At 37.7% G+C, this 26,931-nt stretch overlaps 1 protein-coding gene across 1 annotated transcript in view; it reads left to right on the forward strand.

Annotated features, from left to right (window-relative positions):
- FAM91A1 (family with sequence similarity 91, member A1) overlaps positions 1 to 24,473 on the forward strand; it is a 26,410-nt gene extending 1,937 nt beyond the window's left edge. The window contains exons 3-24 of the mRNA XM_009323373.1: positions 474 to 625; positions 1,546 to 1,603; positions 3,283 to 3,350; positions 4,582 to 4,695; positions 6,463 to 6,553; positions 8,791 to 8,853; positions 9,924 to 10,030; positions 10,826 to 10,864; positions 11,166 to 11,278; positions 12,196 to 12,314; positions 12,736 to 12,848; positions 13,050 to 13,136; positions 13,912 to 14,044; positions 14,767 to 14,915; positions 15,361 to 15,495; positions 17,664 to 17,777; positions 18,722 to 18,794; positions 20,065 to 20,214; positions 20,709 to 20,816; positions 21,103 to 21,226; positions 22,294 to 22,363; positions 23,781 to 24,473. Of these exons, the coding sequence (XP_009321648.1) occupies positions 474 to 625; positions 1,546 to 1,603; positions 3,283 to 3,350; positions 4,582 to 4,695; positions 6,463 to 6,553; positions 8,791 to 8,853; positions 9,924 to 10,030; positions 10,826 to 10,864; positions 11,166 to 11,278; positions 12,196 to 12,314; positions 12,736 to 12,848; positions 13,050 to 13,136; positions 13,912 to 14,044; positions 14,767 to 14,915; positions 15,361 to 15,495; positions 17,664 to 17,777; positions 18,722 to 18,794; positions 20,065 to 20,214; positions 20,709 to 20,816; positions 21,103 to 21,226; positions 22,294 to 22,363; positions 23,781 to 23,957 (2,357 nt within the window). The 3' untranslated portion in view covers positions 23,958 to 24,473. The remainder of the gene's footprint in view (positions 1 to 473; positions 626 to 1,545; positions 1,604 to 3,282; positions 3,351 to 4,581; positions 4,696 to 6,462; positions 6,554 to 8,790; positions 8,854 to 9,923; positions 10,031 to 10,825; positions 10,865 to 11,165; positions 11,279 to 12,195; positions 12,315 to 12,735; positions 12,849 to 13,049; positions 13,137 to 13,911; positions 14,045 to 14,766; positions 14,916 to 15,360; positions 15,496 to 17,663; positions 17,778 to 18,721; positions 18,795 to 20,064; positions 20,215 to 20,708; positions 20,817 to 21,102; positions 21,227 to 22,293; positions 22,364 to 23,780) is intronic.
- Positions 24,474 to 26,931: the final 2,458 nt, after the last annotated feature.

A 26,931-nucleotide genomic window follows, 5' to 3' on the forward strand; every position in this document is an offset into this window, starting at 1 on the left:
AAGAAATTAAGAGGTGTTAAGAGAGGATTTGACTAATTAAAATAAAACCTGTCACTAGATGAGATGCAGATAGTGGCCCTGACTCACATGAGCTATTGGCTATGACTTGTTGGCAGACTTTCAACTTATTTTGCATTGACTGCATCCATTCATCTTCCCAAAGTAGATAATAGTTTCACTAATTAAAAGATCATTTCCTACAGTCTGTGTGAGTTCTGTCTCAATGGGCCACTTCCTGGTAACCTGTAAAATGAATCTGCTCCGTTCTAATATTATCCTTAAAGTACTTGTATCCTGAGAGTACTTGTATCTTATGTAGAAATCCTTTGATGCTGAATGCCCTGCATCACTCCTTTATTTTGTTTTTCGTTTTCTGTCAATTGCCATTATACTATTTTTAATCCTTTTGTTGTAACAGTTTTTTTTAAATTGAACTTCGTAGATCAGTGTAACCTTTTTTTCTCCTCTTGTAGTTAAGCATGTCAAGAAAGATGAACGTAAATATTATGAGGATCTGTTAAAATACAGTCGAGATCATCTCATGTTGTACCCTTATCATTTGTCTGACATCATGGTAAAAGGTCTGAGAGTAACACCGTTTTCATATTACACGGGCATAATGGAGGTGAGTACAAAACTATGGCGAGACTGTGTTGTTTTGTGCCCTAGAGGTGTTGGTGATGGCCCTGTAACACATACAAGGCAGTGTCATGTAGTTTGTTCGCTTTTTGGGTAGGGTATGCTAACGGGTAAGGAAACAGTAAGGAAGTTCTCTGGAGAACTACTTGTACCTGCAGTTTTTTACCTTCTGCCCCCGTAAGCCTTTCAAGAGCTGGACTTTGTCATGTGAAACAGGGGTGGGACTCACTCTGAGGCCAGTCTTTCTCTTTTGATGTTTGAGATTGTGACTCTTCACTTCAAACTGTAAAAGAAATAGCTCATTTTGTTAGATTAATAAAACAAAGAGAATCTCCACTTTTAAAAACCAGCATATTTGAATGGTTATTTTCTTTTTTTGTTCTCTTTCAAAAAGGACACTTAACCATATTAGAAACTTTTTCAAAAGCTCGAAGCAGATCCTTTTCTATGAGAACAAAAATGGTTCTGTTTTCTGTTAGCACTCGGGCAACCTTCTTTTATTTTCATTGGATATCAGAAGTGCTTTTTTTACATTGTGTATATTGATTTCAGACTTAATGGATTTGTTGTTAGCTTATTCTGTTACTACTTTTAGCAATTCCATGTGCTGGTGTGGTGTGGGGTTTTTTTTGTGAAGACCGATACAGGATTTTTATCTTACTCTGTCAATCAGCATTTTTCTTTGCAAAGCTTACATTAAACAGCAGTGTCTTTTTTTATGTATTTAACTTATTGTGTAATGATCAATCAAGTAATTGGCAAGTTTTATAAGGTAGCTGACTTTAATAGATTTGTTTTAATTTCATTTTGTTCTTAAAATAAAAAAAAAAAACAGGCAGAATTTTGGACCTGCTTCTCTGAAACAACAACTTTCTTGTTGCAACTAAGTTTTCTTGTCTTTTTAAGGATATAATGAACAGTGAAAAAAGCTATGATTCATTACCCAACTTCACTGCTGCTGACTGTAAGTATTACCTAGTTGTGTTACTGCTGTCAATGAATGGGAAATAAGGAGCTTCTGGAAACGGTTTTGTGGGCATCTATTTGCTTGAACATAAGCCTGTGAATGAAGGCATAGAAGCATTTAAATAGTGATATTAAGGAGCATGTGCTCTCCGGTCAGCACTGGAATTGGGCTAGTTTGAGTACAGATAGGCATGGTGCAAAATCTTGTGCAGCTTCTGTCTTTGCTTGTATTGCATTTCTGTTTGCTTGGACTTCTGGGTGGAAAGTCTTACTGGCCATTGTGCATCAGGAAGCTGAGCTGCTGGTTCTTTCCTAGTGCGTTTTTTGGCATGTGTTGGGCAGAAAGCTTTGGGAAGATGCTGAAAGACTGTTGACGCTCCTGTGAATTAGCATCAGTGTGGGTTGAGGGATGATGTACCAGAAAAGAGAGAGAAGAGAATCTGGTATTTTATGACACTCCTGGATGTGCCAGATGTTTTATCCTGCTTTCTATTAGACTGTTGTGGGTATGAGGTGGGGAGATTAGGAAAGCAAAAACATTGAACCTGGTGGAGGAGAACAGAGTAAGAACAATAGCCTACTGATAAGTCTTACAGAGGAAAATGCAAACTGCTGGCATAGGGAGGGTGTTAATCAAACCTGCCACTGAAGTTATTCATAGCTAAAGACTTCATTCCTCACCTTCTGTATGAATTCATATAGTTCGCTTTAAGGATTGTGTGTAGTCAGGTGAGGAGTAGCCTGCAGATTTTGAAAACAGTTGGGTTTTTTGTTTGTTTTTAAAAGGGTATTGTCAGTTAACTGTACTAATTCGCCTCTATGTAATGTTCACACTGGGAAAACAGATCAGGAAAGACTTCTTTATTCAGTGCCATGTAGCTTGTGGGAAATCTAGTGTTACTCAGGAGTATGAAGAGACGAAGGGCTTCCCTGGTTTTCTTTTTTGTTTTTTTTTTTTTTCCCTAGCAATTCTGTTATTTTTGCAGCAGCTGCAGGTCAGTTGCTAAGGTATAATTAAGTTAAACATTTTTATTAGCACCTTATCATAAAAACTAGTGTCAAACTAGAAAGCTGGACTTAACCCATATTCTGTCTCAGATTTAAAACTGCGTAATTTTCCAGTATCTGTTCGTAGTTCCTTAATGGTTGAGGGCTAGAGATTACAGAATTAAATTCTGATTCAGTTTAACTCAACTAGGTCTTAATCATCTTCCTTAGAGGCTTATGTGGCCTTTTGTGCTCTAATTCTTAGTTTAGAGCTCTAATCCAGTGCATGGTGCAGGATTTATTAGGAGGAAGAAAAACTATTGACCAAAATCTGGTACAACTTTAGTTCTGTTAATTTGAAGCATAGTTATTACCTGTTGATGTGAGTGTAGGAGAGGAAGGGGTTGGATTATTCCCTGCCACCCTGTGACTTGAGAGATATGAGGTATGGGGTTTTTTTTGACCTGTACAGAGTAAATGGATGAGGATGGATTCTGGTTTTAGGTGCACATGGTTGTCTCTCAAATTCAGTTAAAACCGATTTTAGCTCCTATAACTACCCTTTTATTTTGGGAAGAAAGAGTAATTAAAAATATTATTATAGCAGTAGGTCTGATTCTTTGAAGAATGTTTTATGTATCTTCAGCTTTAACCTGTATTAAGAGAAATAAAACCTTACTTATTTTTCAGGTCTAAGACTTCTTGGTATAGGAAGAAACCAGTATATAGATCTAATGAACCAATGTAGGTCTTCAAAAGTAAGTTTGTCTTTAACTTCCTCTCCCTTTCCTCCCCCCCACCCCATTATTTCATAGGAAATGAAGAATGGAATAGTTTCATGGATCTGGTTAGTTTAATAGTATGGCTAATTGAATGTGACATAGTCTGTTGCTAATTATATTGTGTTTCCTGCAGTTAATAAAGAGCTTTTTAATTTAAAATCAAAGTACATTGAAGAAAAAGATGTTCAGTACTACGTCTTCCCCCCGCGCCCCTGTAAATTTTCAGAGCTATATTTACTCTATGGCACCAGATAACTCATGTCTCCTGGCCAGTATAAACATGGAATAATGATACTGGTTCTGAAAGAATTATTCCATGTTTCTATGGATGCAGTTGAGATCAGAGTGTATTCTGGGACAGTCCTCCATTTAGGTGTAAATTTTTGTAGTATGTGTGTTTTTCTCTGAGACAATGGTAATGAGTCAGAACAGGCATCCTTGCATGTGAACAGCACATGTGGAAAACATTGTAATTACTGCTGATAGAAGTAGGCCTGTTAGTTTGCAACAGTTCCTTTCTTTCTTCAGGAAACTCGTAAGTGCTCTTGCAGTAGCTTCACAACCAAAAGTGTGCTTACCAAAATACGAAGTTGATAGCGTGAACCAAAAAGTAATGGCTATACGATGGAAGAGGAGCTATGTAGGTCTATAATTAAACAGTACCTTCCAGTTTCTTTCTTGGACTGAAATTCACTGTACTTTTTTAGCACCATGCTTATTGAGAATGTGGGGTACTTTGTCCTTTAAAGTAAATAAAATGTTCCTAAAATGTTTTAAGATCACTGAATTTTTTTAAAATACCCCGTTTGTATACTTTGTTTGCTGTGGTTTCTTACCTGTTCACATTAGAAAATGTCATAAATAGTTTAAATTTGGACTTGATCCTAATGTGTTTGAATAGTGTGGTTTTTAATCAGTGACACGTACAATATGGGTTTATGTGAAGATTTGACAATAGCAGATGTAAATAAGTTTTTTCCCGTCCCATTTGTGTATGATTTGAGGGAGGAGAGAAACTTTTTTTTTTCTGAACAAGTATGTGCTTTTACTAAATGTCAAGGCTAATAGTATTTGTGTGTATCCAGTCTGTGAATATAATGTACTTAAAAATGGATGTATATAAAAATCAGCTTATATAAAGGTAAATGGCTGGCTGCACATGTGAAGTGCTCTTTATTACTATCTCAAATGGACTGTACCACTGCAGAAATTTTTCAGAAGGAAAACTGCTCACGATCTGTTACCCGTGAAACCCGTGGAGATTGCTATAGAAGCTTGGTGGGTCGTGCAGTCTGGCTACATCACTGAGGACGACATCAAGGTATTTTAGTATGGATTGCATCTCTAATTTTGGTTGAATACTCATAGTCCCTGAAAACTTCCCTTCTGCACTATGTACAGTGCTGAGGTGGTTTTGTGTCATAGAATCATAGAATAGTTTGGGTGGGAAGGGACCTCTAAAGGGCATCTAGTCCAACCCCCCTGCCATGGGCAGGGACATCTTCAACTAGGTCAGGTTGCTCAGAGCCCCCTCCAACCTGACCTTGAATGTTTCCAGGCATGGGGCATCCACCGCCTCTGTGGGCAACCTGTGCCAGTGTTTCACCATCCTCAGCGTAAAAGATTTCTTCCTTTTATCTAGTCTCAATCTACCCCCCTTTAGTTTAAAGCCACTCCCCCCTTGTCCTGTTGCAACAGGCCCTGCTAAAAAGTCTGCCGCCATCTTTTTTAGAAGCCCCCTTGAAGTACTGATAGGCTGCAATCCGGTCTCCCCAAAGCCTCCTCTTCTCTAGGCTGAACAACCCCAACTCTCTCAGCCTTTCTTCATAGGAGAGCTGTTCCATCCCCCTGATCATTTTTGTGGCCCTCCTCTGGACCTGCTCCAACAGGTCCGTGTATTTCTTATGCTGAGGGCTCCAGAGCTGGACGCAGTACTCCAGGTGGGGTCTCACCAGAGCAGAGCAGAGGGGCAGAATCCCCTCCCTCGACCTGCTGGCCGTGCTTGTTTTGATGCAGCCCAGGATACGCTTGGCCTTCTGGGCTGCGAGCGCACATTGCTGGCTCCTGTCCAGCTTTTCATCCACCAGTACCTGCAAGTCCTTCTCGGCAGGGCTGCTCTCAATCCCTTCATCCCCCAGCCTGTCTTGATACTGGGGGTTGCCCCGACCCATGTGCAGGACCTTGCACTTGGCCTTGTTAAACCTCATGAGGTTCACGCGGGCCCACTTCTCCAGCTTGTCCAGGTCCCTCTGGATGGCATCCCGTCCCTCTGGCGTGTCAACCAATCTGTGGTAACTAGTGTGCGTGATGATGTGCTTTGTAGGGAACAAGCAACAAAATATGTTTTCTTAAATTTCATAGTTAAGCCCTGACAGATCAGTTTTGACTGAATCTTCACCTTCAGTATAATTAGAATCAGAATGTCAGTGGACTTTATTTTATATATATTGTCATTGGTTCTGCTCCATGTGTGTCCTTATTTTTTTCATTGTTTGCACGTGAAAAACTTGTGAGCTGACTTAATTCTACTTCTATTCTCTGTTTCTTTTTACAGTCAGCTAGTCATTTGATCTGCATTTAATACCTCCTCTGGAAGTCTTGTTTAGATTGTAATATGTTTAAAGCAGCGATGGAAGGTTTTTTTGTCTATTATTGGGAATATCTTGGGCAGTGGCTACTTATATTCTGACATCCTGTCAACCCAGAGTAGTTAACCTGAGGCATGTTGCTTTGGTATTGTAATGGACATCTTTCTAGAATGGTTCCGGTTGTGTGGTTGAACACTCTGGAAGTTTTAAAGAGCAAACCTGTTAATACTGTGGACTTCACTTGCCAAATGCCTGTGCAATTAAGTACCATTCCTAGAGCATGCATAACACTGTGTGGGGACAAGAGTAAAAAATTTTAAGACTTAACAGGAACTGCAGTGAATTCTTCAGTGCAAACATTTTTATTAAGAGCATGGGTTACTTCCTGTATTACGTATGATTGACTTGAGGCTGTAATGTTTTTGCATTCTTTGGACTGGTATTAAATAAGTTGCATAGACTTATTTCTACAAAAGACTAACATGATTTCTTTTACCTAGATTTGTACTACATCGGAGAAGTCTGCTATTGATAAGATAATTGATTCAGGTCCTCAGCTTGCTGGTTCATTAGACTTCAATGTAGTTCACAGTACGTGTTTAATGGACATTCCTTTTCTGTTTGTAGATCTTGCTCAGTAAATTTTGAGAGTAGGAATAAAAGGGGATGTAGACAGCTGAAGCATAAGAGGAGTTAGAGGAAAACACTCAAGAGCTTGTACAGACTGCAGTCTGGACCTTGTAAACGGTTTAACAGTGAGCCATTGGCAGCTTGTTGCTCTGTTATTGTTTGATTCAACAAATTCTTTCATTGGAAACTGTCAATCAGTAAAGATTGTGGGGAGGTAGATGAGGACAAGAGAAACTAAAATTAAAAGTGTCAGTCAGTAATCCTGGGTGGTAAAATTTCAATCCTTGCTTTTCAAAGAAGAGTTTTTTGTAATTTTGTACTGTTTGAACACCATGAAAATTGGGCCTAAATCTAAGAGGCTGTCTTGTTTCTCAGAGGTCTGCAACTGTTACTGAAAAATGGTGTGCACATCTCCCCGTTTCAGCATAACAAGTATTAGATACAGAAAAATCATACTAGTCAAGGGAGTACAAATTCACTGCCAAACTCCTCCTTGAGAAGTCAGTCTGTAAATGCTTGGTTTACTACAAGCAATCAAATCTGCACTGTACTTCTGTTAAGAAACTGAGGCAGAATTCCACTGCCTGTTACTGAAGCAGAACAAAACAATAAAAACAGAAGTGAGGTAGGTGAAATTCAAGCTCTGGAGTGGATCTAAAACAGTATAGGGCTTAAGAAAATTTGAATTCAGAAAACACTTAATGATATTTCTCTGTACATGGCCTGGTGTTGCTTGTGGAGAGGGTTATAGCTCAAGTTTAGTAGGTTTAGAAGGATCTAATGTACCTTTCTACCCTAACTTATGGGTAGAAAAAGAATGTACAGATGATTAATATAATGGTCTGTGATTTTATGGAGAAAGAGGACTGTTTAGTCCAAACTATGCCATCAGTACATTTCAGGTACAGTAAGTGAGAATGTATCAACTATGAGAGCTGAATCTGAAGGAGAGACAGTGAAAAGCATCCTTAGCATGTTGATGGCTCATAGTGTCATCCTGATCCATTAAAGCTGGTTTGTTGATACACATCAGTTTGCATAGCTGAGTATGTGTCACTGCCCATGCTGAACAGCAGTTGTATCAGCATGAATTCAGGTTAGTGGTTGGTGTACTGCAGGCATTTTATTTAAGATCTGACTGAGGGTAGTAATTTTACTATAGATATATACCTATATATACACACTATAGCTGGACTGAGCTCTGTGTGTGTATGTGAAATATCCTGACAATTTTCCTTCATGTGTTTAATATCACTTCACCTGAGGGTTGTTAGCACACTTCCTCCCAGCTGTAATGAATATGATGTAGATGGAGTGATCTTGGGTAACATCAAAGGAACCACTGACAATAAATTGGGCTTATTTTATACTGTGTGATTTAGCTTTATGCTTTACTATTAGAGCACAGCTGTTACAAACCTTATACTCTAAAGATAACCATGCTGAAATGTTTTGCCCTTCCTTAAAAACTTCTCCCTGGCTTATCTACTCTGCAGAACTCAGTTGAGATGCTCAGTGCTCAAATGAGTCTCGTGGGGAAAGTGTCATTTAAAATCTACCATATTATTGTCCTTATTGTATGCAGTGTCCCTCTGTATCTGCTGCAGTTTTGCTGACATCTTGCATTGAAGTGCCCCAGAATTTATTTTTACACTTGTGTAAAAAAGACTTTAGTGAAGATGTGTGGGAAGGACCTGTGAGGACCATCAGAACTGATGTGATTTAGTTTGTATCCTTGCTACAAAGTGTGTGAGTTCCAGCCTGAGTTAGGGCAGGACCAAAATGTAGCCAGCATCCTCAACTGACGAAACTAATTCAGGATTAAAAAAAACCACTTCTTGACAGTACAGCGATGACAGTGAAAACTAAGTTAACATTTAGGCAGGGACACACTCATCTTTGTCAAACGTAGCTGCTTCAATCTGTGGTCATTCTACTGTGCTCGATTGTCCTGAAAGTACTTGTAGAGCTCCAAGTGTATTGCATCAGACTGCAAGTAAAGAGCTCTATTTTAGGGTGACACCTGTTCAATATTAGATGTGGTTTATTGATCCATGCATTGCAAAGTAATATTCTACTGCAGAGGCTATTAGGAAAAGTTACTTTAAATTCTGAATTGGCTGATGGGGAAGTCTACTTTGTATCATTAGTACTCTGGAAAATGCTTTTTCTAAAATGATGTGCTTTTGTTTATAAAGGTTTGTATAACAAAGGATTTATTTACCTTGATGTACCAATATCCGATGACAGCTGTATAGCAGGTAAGTAAATATTTAATGGTATTATACCTATGTTTTCATGGATTCATTTCAGTTATCTTGTCGTTGTCTGTCTTGGAAGCTGCTTGTCTGCGTACATGAGTTTGCTTAAACAAAACATTTGAGCTATGAAAATTTTTCCTGACTGAATGTTTTCAACCCTATTAAGACATTGGTTTTATTATGTAAATCCTTGAATTCTTAGGTTATTTTGTATACCTATTTAGGTAAGATGAGATTCTTTTAAAGATTCATGGCATGAATTAATAAGTACCCTCCTATATGTCTGTAATGAAAAGGAAGAATAGCATAGAGAAACACAGTTGCCTTGCCAAAAGGGCATGGGTTTTTGACTCCTATTTTCTAGATAGATGCAACTTTTTTATAGATACCGGTTCCATCCTTCATGATCTTGTCACCTCAATTACAGTCATGCGCTGAGTCTGGGGACTACGTAGGAGCTTAAACTAGCACAGCATATGGCTGCCCTTTGAACAACTCATTATGTTAGGCTAGGTCTCGGGGGTTTCCGAATTCAGTGTAATCTGCAAAGACATAAATCGTTTGGAACCTGGCCATGCGGAAGTACCTGTCATTGCTGTAGTAGAGATCAGCTAAGTGAAAGTCCTCTAAATACAAGAGACTTACTGCTTAAATAATAGCTTTGGGAGTCTCAGCTCTGGAGTATGTCAGTGGGGTGGGTTTTTTGTGTCCCACTCCAATCAAAGCCGTGATTTAATCTCCATCCACATTACAAAATCACTCTATGGGCTGGGTGACTGGAAATTATCTGTAGTGGATGAGCTGGAGACTGCAAGGCTATGATGTGAGGTAGAGTGGCTTTAGTTTTTGTAAGAAAACACGTTGATAACGATTACTTTTCTTAAGAGTGGGAGAATTTTAAATACCATGTATACTATCTTTAGACTTTTATTCTTTGTGACCGGGAAATCCTCAAAATTACAGGTACTGTGAAAACTAAATAAGTGTAAATTTATTTTTCTGTTTTTATGCAGTTTGTTTAATAAAGAAAGTTACCAAATTGTAATTTTGCAAGTAATTCTTCTTTTCAGTGCCACCACTTGAAGGTTTTGTGATGAACAGAGTGCAAGGTGATTACTTTGAAACACTCCTGTACAAGATATTTGTTTCAATAGATGAACACACTAATGTGGCAGAGGTAAGTAAAACTTACCCTGTGTCAGGCAGACAGGAAAGCTTGAAAGGGCCCAAAGCACGTTGCTGAAAATACTTAAGGCAGAGATATGGATCGATATCAAGTGATTTTATTTAGAGGTATCGCCAGGCTTAAGATCCAACCTGTTTCTTTAATCTTGAATGTAACTTTTATAGGCTTGAAGGAGTGACTTCAATTCAGTGAAACAATTCCATCAGCTGGAATGAATTTATACAGGGGTGACTAACGTAGACTATTTTATACGAGCTAGAACTGGAACAGAGTCTGTTTTCCCACTGTCCTAATGAGATTGGTTCTGTTTTGCTAGTGTGAAATAGAAAAAGTAAAATTTTTTTTTCTTTGGCAGTGAAAACATGCAGGCTGTTGGCTTAAAGTAGAAATGTAACTTGCATAAGTATTTATAATTTTAATATGAGAAATATGTTTTCATAAGGTCTTATTCTCAAAACTCGGTGAATAAGCACCTGAAAAATACCCATTAAATATATTCAGGATTTGTTTTCCTCTTTGTGTGTCTTCTGATACACGATTAACCTAGAAATTACACAGTGGAAGATAACCTCGTATTTCTTTTGCATGCTTTCAAGTGGGACAATTATGAGACTTCATCCCCTTTTTTCATCACTTTTGATGGAGGCAAAATTGCTCCTACCAGTACAGGCTGGGTTTAAAAATAAAGAAAACCAACAAAAAGATACCGAAGCCCACAGATGGTGAATTACCCTGCATTGTTAATACTGTATTATTGATTCTTCTTTTTCTTTCTTTTTTTTTTAGCTTGCAAACGTCCTAGAGATTGACTTGTCTTTAGTAAAGGTATGTGTGTATAATTGATGGAGGCAAAATTGCTCCTACCAGTACAGGCTGGGTTTAAAAATAAAGAAAACCAACAAAAAGATACCGAAGCCCACAGGTGGTGAATTACCCTGCATTGTTAATACTGTATTATTGATTCTTCTTTTTCTTTCTTTAGCTTGCAAACGTCCTAGAGATTGACTTGTCTTTAGTAAAGGTATGTGTGTATAATGCATCTGTTGAACTTGATGTGGAAAGTTCACTGTCTTGCAACGTGGTTTCATATAGCAGTTCCTTATTATGTGTATGTGTATTTCTTCAGAATGCTGTGTCCATGTATTGTCGGTTGGGCTTTGCTCATAAGAAAGGCCAAGTAATAAACCTGGATAATCTTCATCCATCATGGAAGAATGTTCCTTCGGTAAACAGACTGAAGTAAGTGTCTCCATTCTTTCACAAGGCTTATTTTTCTCATTGAAGAGCAAGCTAGAGCCAAAATCTGATTGTAAAGCTATTGGTTGCTTTCTTGGACTTCTGCAACAACTAATCTCACTTGGCTTTCTAATGTATATAATGTCTAGAGTACTTGATCTCCTTTTTAATCCGAGGATAAAGGGTGGTAATTTACCCTGTAAGTTCAATGTACTACTTTTGTTGCTGTTATTTAGTGCTGGCTTTTTGACCTTTAAGTGCCTAGTTGCTCACTTCTGAGGCAGACAAGTGTACATTTGCTTTAAACTGCTGGGGCCAGAAATAACAGCTGTTACTGTGCTAGTACAGCGACAATGCCTCTTGGCACTTCTGTCAGTGAATACGTACATAAAGTTTGCTTGCTTGCTGTCAGGTACCATTGCAGTTCTGTCACTGGCACTCTCACATATATGTGTATCTGTATCAAATCCTGGGAAAGTGATGTTAATACCAGTCAACAAAGGGTTCTCCAAGTTCGAGTGCCAAGTTGCATTAATTAAGAGTTGTCCAGCACTTTTAGTTCGATTTCTGTTAAGCCATTTAAAATGACCACTATGCCTGAGTTTTCTTTAATGCTGATTTGGACTGTGAGAACAAAGTGAATTAGATTTTTTTTCTGTTGGATTCTTCTTCAGCGATGGTGGCTTGATTTTTTCAGATCTCTTTTTCAAAAACTGATATTTCAAAACCCCAAACAAACTTTTCTGCTGAAGCTAAATTAGGACTCTGAGGGACATCAAACTTGACTGATTTTGGGCTTAGAAGTATTGAAAGGCATGTATTTGGGTATGCCTATGCATGGACTACTAGCACTGGAAGGCAGAGATACTTCTCTGGTGGTACAGTGACCGATAGATGTGGATTTTAATTCGCGTTAATAGGAGTACTTTGGACCCTCAAAAGATGCTGCTTTCATGGGACAGTGGGGAAAACAGAAGTCCTATACAGGAAGCTGGGTCATCAGCCACAGATACAGATACCAACAGTCAAGATGATCCAGGTTAGCACTAACAGTAAATTTTAATACATTAAGATCAATTGTTTTTATATTTCTTGAGTGCCATAGGCTGTAAAGGGGTCTAGAAACAAGTGAAACACAGATTGTGTAGATCCTTTCTTCATATGGAATATACAGTGGGGGAGGTGGTGTCTACTTCTTGGTTTAAAGTTATTCAGCCTCATTTTCAGAAAAAAACTATTTGGGTAATCTGCATTACGGATATCAATTGATGCAAAGATACCAATTTCTGAATTAAGTCAATCAGTAGTTTAGTAGTGATAAGGGAATCCTGTTCTATTCAGTATGGCAATAACTAACGTTTGTGTTTTGTTTTTTTTTAAATAGCTTTGACTTAAACTTGATGATTTTATTTTTAAATAAAACAAATGTGATCATATGTTTTCTTTTTGTTCTCTATTAGCTGAAACAGCCAGTGTGAGCAGCCTGAATCTGTCTAGTGGACACACAAAGCGTATTGCCTTCCTGTTTGATTCTACTCTCACTGCGTTTTTAATGATGGGAAATCTCTCACCAGTATGTCAAAATTGTTCAATGTATTATGCAAAGAATAAATATGTAGAGCTCTAAAATACTTTGACTTCAATATAAAACAGGTGTAATTATTTTAAAAAACTTCTTTATCATTTGTTGTTAAGAAATGCTTTTGCTTAATAAAACTTTTACTTGCCCATTCTATTCTCGAAGAATTAAGACAGTTTTGTTTTGTTGTTCCAGAACTTGAAAAGTCATGCAGTCACTATGTTTGAAGTAGGAAAACTGTCAGATGAGAGTCTTGACAGCTTCTTGGTGGAGCTGGAAAAGGTAATCTGTTACATGTTTTGACCAAATGCTTTTTCAGTACTTGAAGTGTAAAGGGGCCAAAACCCCCCAGTATTTTCATTGTGTAAAACTGCTTATTTAGCAATACAACGATAAGAACAAACACCTTATCATACTGAACCTAAGTGGTTCAGTTAAAATGTTTCTTATTCACAGCATTTATACCTCTAGTGACTTTCATATACATGCATGGTGTGTCCCTGAATGTGATGAGTTGGATGAGCAAAGTGAGTTCATGAACTACATTTGCCTGAGTCTGTGTGTACACACACCTGCACTAGGGCTCGTTCAATGGAAATCACTTCCTTTTCAGTAAGGTGTTAATATTTCTGAAAGTCTGCACATCATTTTTGTAGGAAAATTTGACCATTATGTGCTGGAATGTTTAACCTATCTACCTTTTAAAGATAATTCTAGAAGGACAACTGTAGAATTATGTAGGAGAACTGCTGTTAATTGCTGTATGCTTTTATACCAGTCAGGATGACTGGACATTTAAATACTTTTACGTGAAGACTGAGTTGTAGTTCTGATTTATAGATGTTGTCTTTGTGTACTTTTTGGCCGTTTGACTAGCATGGCCAAGACTCATTTTTTCATTTAATAGTAGCTGTAAATCACCTTTGCATATAAGCTGCAGGGTTGTTACTCAATTACAAAGCTTTAAAATGCTAATTTGTTAATCTTTCTTTTTGTGTAATTGATGCTTGTGGAAACAACATGCCACTTGTATGCATTTATTTTGCTTCTTGTGTAGGTTCAAAGCACAGGTGAAGGGGAAGCACAACGGTACTTTGATCATGCACTTACACTGAGAAACACAATACTGTTTTTGCGGCATAATAAAGACCTAGGGGCACAAGCTGTACAGCCTGATCAACCAAATAACGGTACTGTGAACACTTTTGAGGAAATCCTTCTAAGTTTTTTTACTTATCTGGCATGGACTCAGCTTTCCGATGAAACTGCTATTTCAGAAAACAATCTGTATCCTAGTTGTTTCAAAATATTTTTAAGCCAAAACATCACTCTTTCAGCATCCTTTGAGCCTGCATTACTGGATTTGCCTGTTGAATGACAGATTTGGTTGCCAAGGCTTGGACTTAACATCCAAAGAAACAGATTAAAGGCATAATGGTCTTAAAGGTCTTTTCCAACCTAAATGATTCTATGATTCTATAATGATGGCAAGGCAACCTGAACTTGCAGAAGAGATTGGTTTCAAATCATGTGCTTCTGAAAGCCGTAATAAAGGAGTCAGTATTTTTTCAGACAGAGTTGTTCTGTCAAAGAAACATTTTTCAAGTCATGAAAGGGAGTGTATTCTTCTTCTAATGGGGGTAGATTTACGTATTTATTTTAAAATCGTACCTAACTTCCTCAGTATCTCTGTTTATGCTTATTTCCTGGGATCACTTAGTTGGTGAGGAACAAGCTGTAGTGCTAAAATTATGTACAGATTTATTCAAATTCACTCCAGTAATTTAAAGCTTAGTTGTGGAAAATACTGTATTTATGGCTTAGCAGGGGAGAAGGGAAAATCTGAAATAATATTTTGGGTTGTATGTTCCATCTCAAGTGATAATTTAAGAATCTTACATTTTCAACATAGGGTTTCCCTTGGACCTCTTACGATGTGAGAGTTTGCTTGGCTTGGATCCAGCTACCTGCAGCAGAGTTCTCAACAAAAATTATACTTTGCTTGTTTCCATGGCACCACTCACCAATGAAATTCGACCTATTAGCAGCTGTACGCCCCAGGTGAAAAAACACTGAGGTTTTTCCCCCCGGTATCTAGTAATATAATATCTTAATAGCTTTGTTTTGGATACATCTGTTAGATGTCTCTTTTAAAAAGATTCAATTATTGGCGTGTAGAATAGTATTGCACTTCATCTAAAAAAAAAAAAAGTGTTTAGTGAGGAAAAATGTGAATACTTAGTAAATTAAGTTTGTTTAATTTATTAACAATTTATCTGTTCGTTTTGTTCTTGAATTTATATTCATAGAAAATACCTTACTATCACCTTCCTGTAGAGTCTTGCAATACTGGACTGAGTACCTAGAATATCATCAGTAGCATTTGAACTCCTGTGCTGCAAAACTAGATTTATATTTCTTTAAGACTGTTGATTCTTAAATGATATCTGTACGTATAACGGTTGCAATATTAGGTTCTTTCTAATTTCTTGAATAATCCTTTCAGCATATTGGACCTGCGATACCAGAAGTCAGTTCAGTTTGGTTCAAACTGTATATTTACCAAATAACTGGACAAGGACCACCCTCTCTGTTGCTCTCTAAAGGAACACGTCTTCGAAAACTTCCAGACATTTTTCAGGTAGCATATGCATGGATTTATTTTCCTTCCCTTATCCAAATGTTTCAAAGATATGCTGTACACTGTTCAGGGATAACAGCTGAAGTCAGGTATAATTCACTGTCGATGATGTACCTTTTCTAGAAGCAAGTTTTATGTAGAATCTTGGTTTGTTTTCTTTCTAGATCCTGAAAAAGGAATCCTACTTATGTCTCTCTTCTTGTCACAATGTGACTCCAGTGTATCTGACACCACCCCTTTCAATTTTAGTGTAAAATGTGGTACTGCAGTCATTGTGAATATAGGTTTGTAAGCCCATCCCTAGAGTGTGTTACAAAGATGTAGAAGAGCTATATCAAAGGATAGAGACATAGTATATTGTGCTCATTCTAGTATCGTATAAAAAATAGGACACCTCTACATTCAACTTTTCCTGGTTTAGAAGATGGCTAAGATGATCACTTCCAGTTTGTCCACTGTAGAAATCTGTGATGGAGACTTTGAAGTTCTAGGCTGTAATTCTCCGTGCAGTTTAAATGACAGAATAATTTAAGAAAGGTTCCACTATAGGTTGGACAAAAGGTCTTCCTAGCCTGGTAGCCTGTCTCTAGCAGTTGCTGGAAGTAGGAAGAATAAGCACAATACGTAATACTTCCTCTTAAGACCTTTCCAGCCTTCCCCATGTGCTGGTGTCAAACTTCCTGAGCTGTATGTGATTTTGTGTATATAGAGGTTGTGACTAGAATTCTTGTCTCTGCAGTGATCAGTTGCTCTTCCAAATTCCTTCCAGCCTAACTTGCTAGCATCTGTACAGTGCTTTGGCAAGGAGTCCCACAAAACAGTGCAGGTGATCAGTTCATGCCTGGAAGGGTTCAGATGCTGCCTTCTCCCATTCTGTCTCTGAGATGCTAATAAGGACAGATGTGCCACAAAGGAGTACTGTTAGGTATTCTGTATACTAGGCAAACCTAGGTGGAAGTGGCCATGGCAACTTCTAAACTTGCCTGAACCAAAGATCGTTGTATCTTTGATCTGAAATGCTGCAGACGCTTAGCAGTGTTTGAGTCTTGCTGCTCACAACAGAGTTCGTAAAATAATATTGTTCAAATTTATAATTGCAGAGAGGCCTCTACGGTTTTCATCTCATCATTCTGAGTAGATACGTGAGCTAAACATATTAGAATGGTATGGAGACATTCAGAGCGGGATGTGCATTCTCCAGTGTACCTACATCAGCAGTTATCTCTGGCTCTAGGATTTGTAGATGTAGCTTCCATTCCTCAAACCTCTTTTGTGTGTCCCTTCCCTCTCTGATTTCAAAAGTTTTGTAGATACTTCTATTTCTAAGACTTACTTTAAGATAACATAAGATTAAGTGAATGAAGGCTTCTAGCACAGAAGGCATGTTGTAAGGCCATTGGTGATGAGGTTGATTCAAATCTTAGTCTGTCATTAGCTTAAACTACCAGTAAGTGTACAGATTGTGCACTTTTATTAGTAAAAAGCATTCAGTGTGGTAGCCTTGGAAAACTTCAATACTGCTTGAATCTCAGTGTGCTGATAGGTCAGGTTTTCTTGTACTAAATGATCTCACATTCTGTACCATCACAAACTTATTGGAGCTTTTTCCCTCTGCATGCATATGTGAATGCTTCTCTCCTGCTACCATTCTGCAGTGTCATTTTCTTAAGGAACTGTCAAGACATTTCTAGAAATTTTACGGAAATGCAGGGGAATTCAATCTTGAAAACAGAGAAACTAGGAAATTACTTCTTAGTCAGTGTTCTTGTCTTTCTGTCCCTCCCCCTTGGATAGGTATTTTGGGGATTGATATATCTTTTTTTCTCTGACGGTGTTAGTTTATCTAGCGCTTATTTTGCTTTTAAATTTACGTGGGATTATTTTCATCTCCTATTTGCTAGGAGGCTGCTGCGATGGCCACATAACTATGTGGAATTGGTGACAGACACCTCCTGTTCAAAATAGCATCTTAACTTTGAGGTTGGCAAAATTCTGTCTTTACCAGGAATGTGAACGTGATCCTTGGTACAAAGTATAACACTAGAGTTGTAGTTACCTGTGGTAACTTCCTAACCGTAACAATATGCTAATGCCTAACTCTAGTATCTCACTTTATGTGCTTGGATAGTCCATTACTACTGTAAATACTCTTAATTTCTCTCTTCTAGGGTTATGATCGCTTACTAATAACATCTTGGGGTCACGACCCAGGAGTAGTTCCTACTTCAAATGTGCTCACAATGTTGAACGATGCTTTAACGCATTCTGCTGTTCTAATTCAGGTACAGAGTGCTCTGTATAAATGATGAAAACATGCATAATTTTTTGAGTTAAGCTGTTACGTGGTAGAGGAGATTAACAATGTAGGAGAGCTACAGTTTTGCCAAGAGCTGAAAAATATGTTTAACTTCTGTAGCCAGTGCTGCTATGATTCAGTGGTGGTTAAGACATGGGTTTTGAACTGTATGCATATTATTTATGCATTATTGTATTATGGGCAGACATAATACAGTTTTGCTAGCTAAAAATGAGATGTGGATTGATGAGAGTGGGAATGTAGGAAACTGGAATGAAAGTGAAGAGCCTACAAGGTTTTTAGACAGCAGTGGTATAAGGTAACTGTGAGTATCTAGTGTTATTCAAGAAATGCACTTTTTCAGATGCTTGGTATTTAGCTCTTACAGTAAACTGAGCAAAACATGCTCTTTATCACAAACAGCAGAAATAGAGTGGGTTTGTCTATTTGGGAAAAGCAAAATATCTTCCTCTTCTGTTTCTTCAGTTTAGCTGAACTCTCAGATTAATCATTCAAATAAATAGATGTTTAATATTGTAAAAATCATAAAATTACACATTCTCAGAGGCCCACTTGTGATAGCCTTGACTGCTCAAAAATGTTTTGTACTTAGGGGTGGAAACCCCGTTTTGCTCCAGAAGTGCTAAGCAATTAGGAAATCCGTTTATAACCAGTAATTGGAGAGAAAAATTGCTCCTCTTCACTGAAGTTTAACTTCATTGTGTTTATTCAAATGCTTTTTAGGGGGAAGGGTGGGGTATCTCATTAATTATTTATTTCAGCTAAGCAAGAGCTTTAATGTATAAATATCTCAATCTGCTTATTTGTTTCATCAACTTGACTGGTACTCCTTAAAAGGGAGCACAAGTAGAACTAAGCTAAGCTGATGAGTATATTTTTCTGTTCCTAATTTAATTTCTTGATATTCAGGGGCATGGCATGCATGGAATGGGAGAAACAATGCACATACCTTTCCCATTTGACGAAGCTGAGCAGCAGGGAGGTAACTGACTGTCTTTAATGTAATTTCTACACCACCATATTTAATTTCCTTGCACGTTACCTTGTGCAGTAAGGTTGCAATAATCCTTTTAATACAAATTTTCTTGGACTTATGAGTCAACTTAGATGAGAAAATTGAAAGAATATTTAAATGTTTGACAAGTCTGTTCTGAGCTTAGAGATACGGTCTTCTCCTTTCTATCTTCTGTGTCCTAATTAGAATGTGTTTTCTGGCCTCTCTTCTCTCCTAGCACTGAGGTAAAGAAGTAACTTCCACAAACACCTCAATCTTTCTTTGTGCATACTTCATTATTAACTAGCATATTTATTAAGTGCATAAATAAATGATCCATATATTCTATTCAGCATCTCTTAACTGTGAGGTGAGACCAAAACTGAACAAGCATATCTTAGTCAGTAGCACTAGGAACTATTATGGAGATTTTTCCCCCAGGAAGAGCTTTGCTAGCAAAATCTCCTATTCCTTCAAAGTCTGCCTGGCTCAACTGATTTTGAAAGGCAGGAATTAACATGTTCTGAAATACTCCTTGATCTGAAGGATATAAGCTTTGGATAGTTGAGGCCATAGCCTTCCCAGCTGAGAGCTGTCATGAAAGTATGAATTTACAGATATGAAATCTAAAATTATTTAAGCTGCCACTTAGAAAAATCTGGGTCAATTAGAAGTAAAGCTCATTTCCTAATTTAGTTTTTACTAGGTTCAAAATTAGCTACCTTTATATTTGCTCTCTCTGGGATGTCTGTTTTCTTCTGACTTGATGCTAGGTGAAAAATCTTGAAAGCAAAATCTCTGTTAGAGCATGAACAACTCAGTGTTGAAACTCCTTGTTACCCGCTAATACTGTATTCTAATTCTTCAGAATCTCAGATATGTGGAACGTGTATCTTGTATTGAATTTGCCATAAAAGACTGGCACTGAAAGAGCTGGACATCTGGTTCCTAGCTGAACCTTACCATTCCTATCCTGCTGTCTGTATGTGTCTGTGTATGAGAGAGAGATCATCTTCTGTTTGTGTGTTTCTTCCTCCTCGGCTCTCTTACTGTCCTTTAAAATACCAGTTAGTGCTTGGTGTGGGAAGACTGTGATCGCTTATGTGTTATCCCAGATCTACCAATGTGATCATTAACCTGGAGCACTGCAAGAGAGGAAAATCCAGATAAAAAACTTAGCCTGGCTTAGAGATGAACTGTATTACTATGGAGGAGGCTTCTAGTAACATAAGCTGGAATATGTGTTGTTTTCTACTAGACTTCTCTCGTGTGAACATGGGCATTCATACGGCTTTAAAAATACTGAGAAACAAAATAGACTTGCAGCATTTTTGTGGCTATGTCACTATGTTGAATCCTACAAGTCAGCATGCTAACAGAAAGCTGAGCGATGCTTCTGATGGAAGAGGTTAGTTACCAATAATTGTCTTTTTTGGCTGTGTTCCCTTACTTTTGTATACAATCACTTCAGCAAAGTTGAACAAAGGATTATAATTCTTTGATTTGGAACTCTACAAAATACTGTCCAACACAGATAGGAACCCTTATTTAGTGTGGCAGTAGGCTTACTTCTAACTCTTTTTTTGGGACTAGCTCAAAAATAGCAAATACAGGCTGAAAATCACTGGACTAGAACAGTCAATAGAAGAAAAAAAAAAATTTTCACAACATTAAAAGTAAATTGTGCCATTTTTATATGCCAGAACTTAATCTTTAAGTGTGAGGATCCCTAAGTGGCTCTCTAGTCCTAAAATGAATCAGGCCCTGTGTTTCTCCATATCCATTCCTCCAGTTTTATAGCTGTATGGTCTTTGGGCAAAACTTTTGTTGTGTTCCTTACATCAGGTGGTGTCTAAACTTATATTTTCTTCAATGTTTATGTAAGAATTACTTTACCTTTAGGAGAGGCTGAACTAGCATCAGGATCTGATGTTAATGGGAGCACAGAATCATTTGAGATGGTAATAGAAGAAACCTCAATGGATTCTGCAGTCAAGCAAAGCCTTGAAGGTAAAAACATGACAAATGTACTAAACACTTTCAGTCTGAGATATCTTGTTTTTAAGGATCTGAACACATATTGTTTGATTATTGTCTGGGACGGTAAGTGCAACGCTAAGTGTTCTTCCTCCTTAAAATTCACATTCCCTTAAATCTTTGAGCAGTTCAGTAAATGAACTGTGTTTAAAAAGTATGAACTGTCCACTGGAGCCCGGTTTGAGAGAACTGGTTCTGGGTTGAATATTCTTGCTTTGTCTCTTCTTAAAATTTGGTTGTCTCTTGGTTCTTTCTGCAGTACCCACAACAGAACTGGAATGGGTTCCCCTGGAATTATGCTTTGGCATTCCACTCTTCAGCTCTGAGTTGAATCAGAAAGTCTGCAGAAAAATTGCCAGTCATGGATTATGCAGAAAAGAAAGGTGAGCTGTAACTTATCAGCTACAGGTTTAACAGGTTGTATGTGTTATGCCCAGAGCTTCTGCAAAAAATGATACCTACAACTCAATAACTATAGGAGCAGAACTGAGCTAAGTTTCATAGAGTACCTAATTGTAGTGTGTGAGGTGGACGCTTTTTGGCTCACAGATACCAGCTATGATGTACAATCTTAGTAGTCCCTAGTTGTGGTAAGATAAACATTAGGCTGTTTTTGTAGTTTCTGCAAGGCAAAAATTAATTCTTTGTAGTAAACTGTTGATGAACAGATCAGGAAAAAAAAGTGAATTTAGGTGCCTTCCTATTCGTTTCCCCTTCCTAGCCTAGCACAGGCTTTCTATCCTCCTCCTAACCCCCCTGGCCCTGTTCTGGGGGCAGAGGGGAAGCTTACTGGTAATGCTTTGGTGCAAAATGCATTTAGCTCTTGTGGAAATTTTCTTTACTATTGGTATCTTATTTGCTAAGTTTAGTCATGGCTTATGATCAATCTATCTTCTGCTTTTTACTGTAGCTTTTGTTTATGAAAGATTACTCTTTCAACAATGGGATTTTTGGGTTTGTGTTTTTGTTTCGGGTTTTTTTTTAGTTTTTTTTCCTAGAGCCTGGTTCTGGAGACCAAAAATAAGGCTGCTGGAAAACACGGCTTAAGGATTTTATTATAGTAGTTGAGCTGCTTTTTAACAGTGTGTCACTAATCTGCTTCTTGCAAGTCATGTTACCAGACTGTCCTAGATAAGAATGAGACATGATAAAGTCTAATATATTAGTATCTTATGTAAAATAGCATTTTTCAATTGCAGTAGTTTCACTTATTATGGTGTAAATGATAGGGAAAATAGCATTTAGCTGACTAGACTCAACAGGAGCAGATGAGATGAGTTGAGCACTTCAGTGATGACAATATTACCAGGCTTTCTGTGTGAAAGCTTTTGACTTTGTCACATGATGTTAGGTGCTACTAGAGTTAATTGTGAGCAAGTTACTATGGTGTTACTTTACTAGTAAAACTTTGTGCACCTTGGACGTAGCTTTTCTCTTTTGTTTTTGACAGCCTTCAAAAACTCTTACATTCCAGTAGAAAGCTGTCTCTTCAGGTCCTTAATTTTGTTCATTCATTCCAGGTAAGGAGCAATAATCCAGATGTAAATCATTCTTTATGGTCTGTCATCCCTTTTTGCCCTCCTACTTGCCATTCTCGGGTGTATGGACACACACAGCATTTGTTTTATTTGCTTTTTCTTTAAATGGTAACTGTATTAAGAGCACTATCAACCTCAAATTCTACTGGTATCAAAAAGTGAGTACTTCCATCTCCCTTTTCTAGCCTTATTTAATACTTGTCTCAACTTCTGTGGTTGCATCTTGTGTGTAATTAGTTTCATTGGTTTTTATGGGACTTGCACAGCAAAATTGTTCTTCGCTCCTCCTGTTATAACACAGTCTACTCTGCTGGTTACTTGGTTGCTTCTTAGATATGTTAGGGAGGTTTACTACAAACCATGGACATGCTAATCTTTTGAGATTTTTATCTGCATCTCAAGTCAACTGTGTTCCCTTAGGAAAAAATAAAATACATTAACATGCATTTCATACCAGTATACTTCTTGCAGTTGTCCTAAAGATCCTCTAGAACTTGGTGTTGAATGAGTATAAATATGTTAAACTGTGTACTCTGGGAGGATTTTTTAAGAGCATAGGTAGAGAATAGGGTCTTGTGTAGCAGGCAAGGAGGAATGCCAGGTCTGCAGCCTGCTGTAAGTCTGCATGGAAGTATATGCCAGCAAGGCACATCCACATGTAACATGGAATCTGCTTAGCTGCTTATGTCTTATGGTACTTTTCTCTAAAATTCTGTCTTTTCAGTAAGGTAAGGAACTTGCAGGTTACTTAACCAGGTAGTGTTATGGATGGTGTGACCCTGAAACTGCTTTCTCATGAGAATGCTGGAGATTCCCAGTAAGTTTGAAGCCTTGAAACCATCTGTCAAACAGTTTCAAGTGACTCCTGTCCTAATCTCTTAGATGTTATCTCTGAGATACACTGTTCTTGATGATGATCTGTATAGAGAGAAAAAAAGAAGGTGCTGAAGTGATTTTTAAGCTGAGAAAACCAAACTTCTGGGAAATAAAACTACTCAAAATATGGTCAAGTTGGTGCCTCCGAATACATGTATAGCTCTTCGCACCGTATGGTATAAATAGCAGTACAATAGCTGTCCTGAAGATTTTATAGCTTTACATTAATTTTGCTAGGTCTTTCTTTCAATTTTAAGCCTCAGGCTTCCCTGAGGTTTTCTTGGAAGCCAAATAATGCACACACAGGTGCAGCTGAGGCAACTGTATGCTTATTTCATGCTTCCCTTTGTTTATTCTGTTTTTACTTCCATAATGATTTGGTATTTATTGGATTAAAGTAACACACTTTAGAAACACTTAAGTGTATTTGCAGATTAGATTAGACTGTCATATTCTACCTGTTAAATCCTTCATTGTTTGTCTTGTTTTTAAGATACTATTTTTTTCTTCCTTTTGCTTTTAGGAAGGTATTTCAGCACTGGATCAGCTCCATGATGCTAGTTCTTCAAGTTCACTTTTGCAGCCTATTTCTGCAGATATGGGTGTTCCACTTCCTGCCAAGAATCTCATGTTCAAAGACGGTGTATTATCTGAATGGAACGGATGGTCCCCGTCCTCGGTTTTTTTCAACCACACCTAAGGAGCAGGTCAAATAGGGATTCTCATGCATTGATCACTAAATGCCTTTCTTCTATTATGGTTAATTCCTAGTGCCAACCACTAAGAAGTGTACCGCTGCTGCAGCATAACCCATGTGAAAGTAGTGTTACAAAAATGTGTTGTGTTGCAGTATTGGGGAAATGCTTAAACCGTCTAGAACTTGTTACTCATTACTGCATATCTTGCTGCAACAGAGAGCTTTTTAGCTGTCAGCACTATTTTTATCTTGAGACAATCTTTCTTTTATAACTAAACATGCCCTTTCTAGGCTTTCTGATGATTGTTAAATTTCTATGCTGTCACCACAAGATTGCAATAGTAGTTTTCTATGTTCGTTACTCAGACATAAATTCTGTTTAGTTTTGTACTGTATTACTGAAAAATCTTTCTGTATAAAGGTAAGAGATTTAACACTTCCTCCGAAAGCTCAGTGATACCTTCTGTTAAAAAAGTATCATGGTGATATGGGGCATTAAGAATTGTTGAATTCTGTAGGTCAGCTTAACGCCGGGGCCTTGAGAAATCAGTACAATGGGAAAAGACTTGAGGCTGAGTTAGTGCAAACTCAAAGGCCTGCTGATGACTTAAGGCCACTTTGAAGGTGAGTGGTACATTTTCGTCTCGGGCAGAATTCGATGGAGGTGTGGAGTTATAGAAGGGCTGAAGCCGTTGGCTCTGTTCATGGGGTTCTTCACTAATGGATTCATCTTGCTCTTTGTATGAAACCAGGAGTGTCTGAGGTTTGATCACACTGGGAGTTAGTCCCTTGTTGTTTGAAGCTGGTGATGATTGCTGTAGGAAAACTCCTGATGTCATAAACTGAGTTTAAGGTAGATAACTAGATCTGTGCTGTTGGTTAATGTTTTTGAAAGAACGGAGCTCTTGATTTTTTCATGTGACAGTCATTAGCAAATGAAGATAACAGCAGAGGTTGTGTAGGCAGAGAGTTCTCTGAATCTGTTTTCCTTGAACCATTAGCTGTTGATTATGACAAACATTAACAGTGAGCTGTTTCAACTAAATCATGATCTGGCTCTATTTGTAGGGGATGATTTTATGTAGCATGATTTCACTTTGTCTATATTGGGCATTAACAACTTTTTGCCAGCTTAAAAAAAGTGTGTCCCATTTAGCACACGAGGAGAACAAGAGATGTAAAAAGCTAAGACTCTTAACGCAGCTGTCTAAAGTACTCTGCCAACTCTCTTCTTTACTGGAACTGCCTTGTTTTAAATAGTCGTAATTAAAAATGAGACTTAACCATCCTGTCATTACTAGCCTACAATATATAATGGACTAAGAATCTGTGGCATTGATGCTGGACAACAGCAAGGAAAAAAAATGGCAACGTTTGGGTTTGTATCCTGTTCCGTATGGTTGTAAGAAAAAACATGACAGAAGTTTGAAAAGGATAAACGTACCACGATAGGATAATGCAGTGGCTTCAGTTACAACTGTGAAAATTGCGTTCTTCTTTTTGTCTTTTGCTTTATATACATTCCTAAAGTGTAAGTGTAGGACTTGTGCTCTAAGAAACTGGAAGTCTTGTAGTACTTCAGTTTGCTCAGTGCTGCTTTCTTACATCTGTTTTGTTCTTGTATTTTACCAACAGCAGCTGAACGTAGTATTCTGCATATATTGCAGAGCTAGATTATCTATATAAAGTTGATCGTTTACACTACAGTGACTGTTGTACTGGACGTGCATACTCTCCATAGTGGGTTTTTTAAGTTGCCTTATTTCTCTCAAAAGAAATTAAAGAGGAATTGGGTGTCAATCTGCTAGAAATGGCAGAGGAAACATTTGCTGTGAGAATTATGTGGAGATTAAGCCAATAATCCAGCACTGTAGAGGAACTAAGCAGTAGGTGATGGCTTACACTTTCAGCACTATAGATGTTACTTTAAGTGCTACAGTGAGCTGTAGTAGATGAGCTAGTTTGACGTATTGTATCGAATTTTGCTATGCACTGTCTATACTAGTATGTAAAGTGATGATAGTGCAAGTTGTATGGAAGTTTGAAAATGGATGAAAATTTCGTGTTCTCACTGCGTATTCTTCAGTGTTACTAAGTGAAGAATACCCTTTGTTAATAGGTTGTCTAAAGTAAAGTTTCTAAATAAAAGTAGTCAGCTCTTCAGGGTTGCTTAATATCCATAAATCTTACAGTTAATGGTGAGAATTCCAGATATGTTGCAGTTTTTTAGAACTCAAGCCACTCTAATTTAGGTGCTTCAGCACTAGTTTAGGAAGCTTAAATGTTCAAGTCTGCATATCTGAAGTTTACTGAATAGATTGCAACCAAAGAAGTCCATAAAATACCTGAAACTCAACTACAGCCCCAGTGCTTGGGATGGTCCAGAGGCTTTACTCAAAGTATGTGACTTTTGTTTTAAATATAGTGTAAAAAAATAAGATCTCAAAGATCTTCATACCAAAAGAATCTATTTTATATTGTATTGCGAATAAAGACAAATTAAATCAATTTCTTTTCTTCAGGTAGTTTTATTGACAGTGGGGAAAATCACATGCATTACACATTGTAAAGCTGTTTTAAGTTTCTGTCTTCAGCAAGATTTTTCACTTGCAGAAGAGAGGTTGGCTTTGTGCTCTGGCACAACCCAAGTAGTATTCAGTCTAGGTGGTTATACCTGAAGATGTTCAGGAGCCAACTAGAAAGTGTGCTATGTTTGTTTTCAGTTTTTTTGATCATGACTTACAATTTCACAGTTCTTTTTTTCTCTTCCATCATTGTTCTCAAATTTTCCTTTCTTGTTCAGTGTTCCAAATGGTTTGTATTTTGAAGGTTTTGAAGTATGACTGTAACTGAATACAGTTGCACTCTTCTAGTGTGACATTGTTAATATTATACATTGACTTGTACAAAGTCTGTGTTCGATTAAATTATTGGCACATGTAACAAATGTTTACAAATAAACTGTGGTGTAGGTCAA

Source organism: Pygoscelis adeliae, unplaced genomic scaffold, assembly GCF_000699105.1.
Source record: "Pygoscelis adeliae isolate BGI_AS28 unplaced genomic scaffold, ASM69910v1 Scaffold103, whole genome shotgun sequence".
NCBI lineage: Eukaryota > Metazoa > Chordata > Aves > Sphenisciformes > Spheniscidae > Pygoscelis > Pygoscelis adeliae.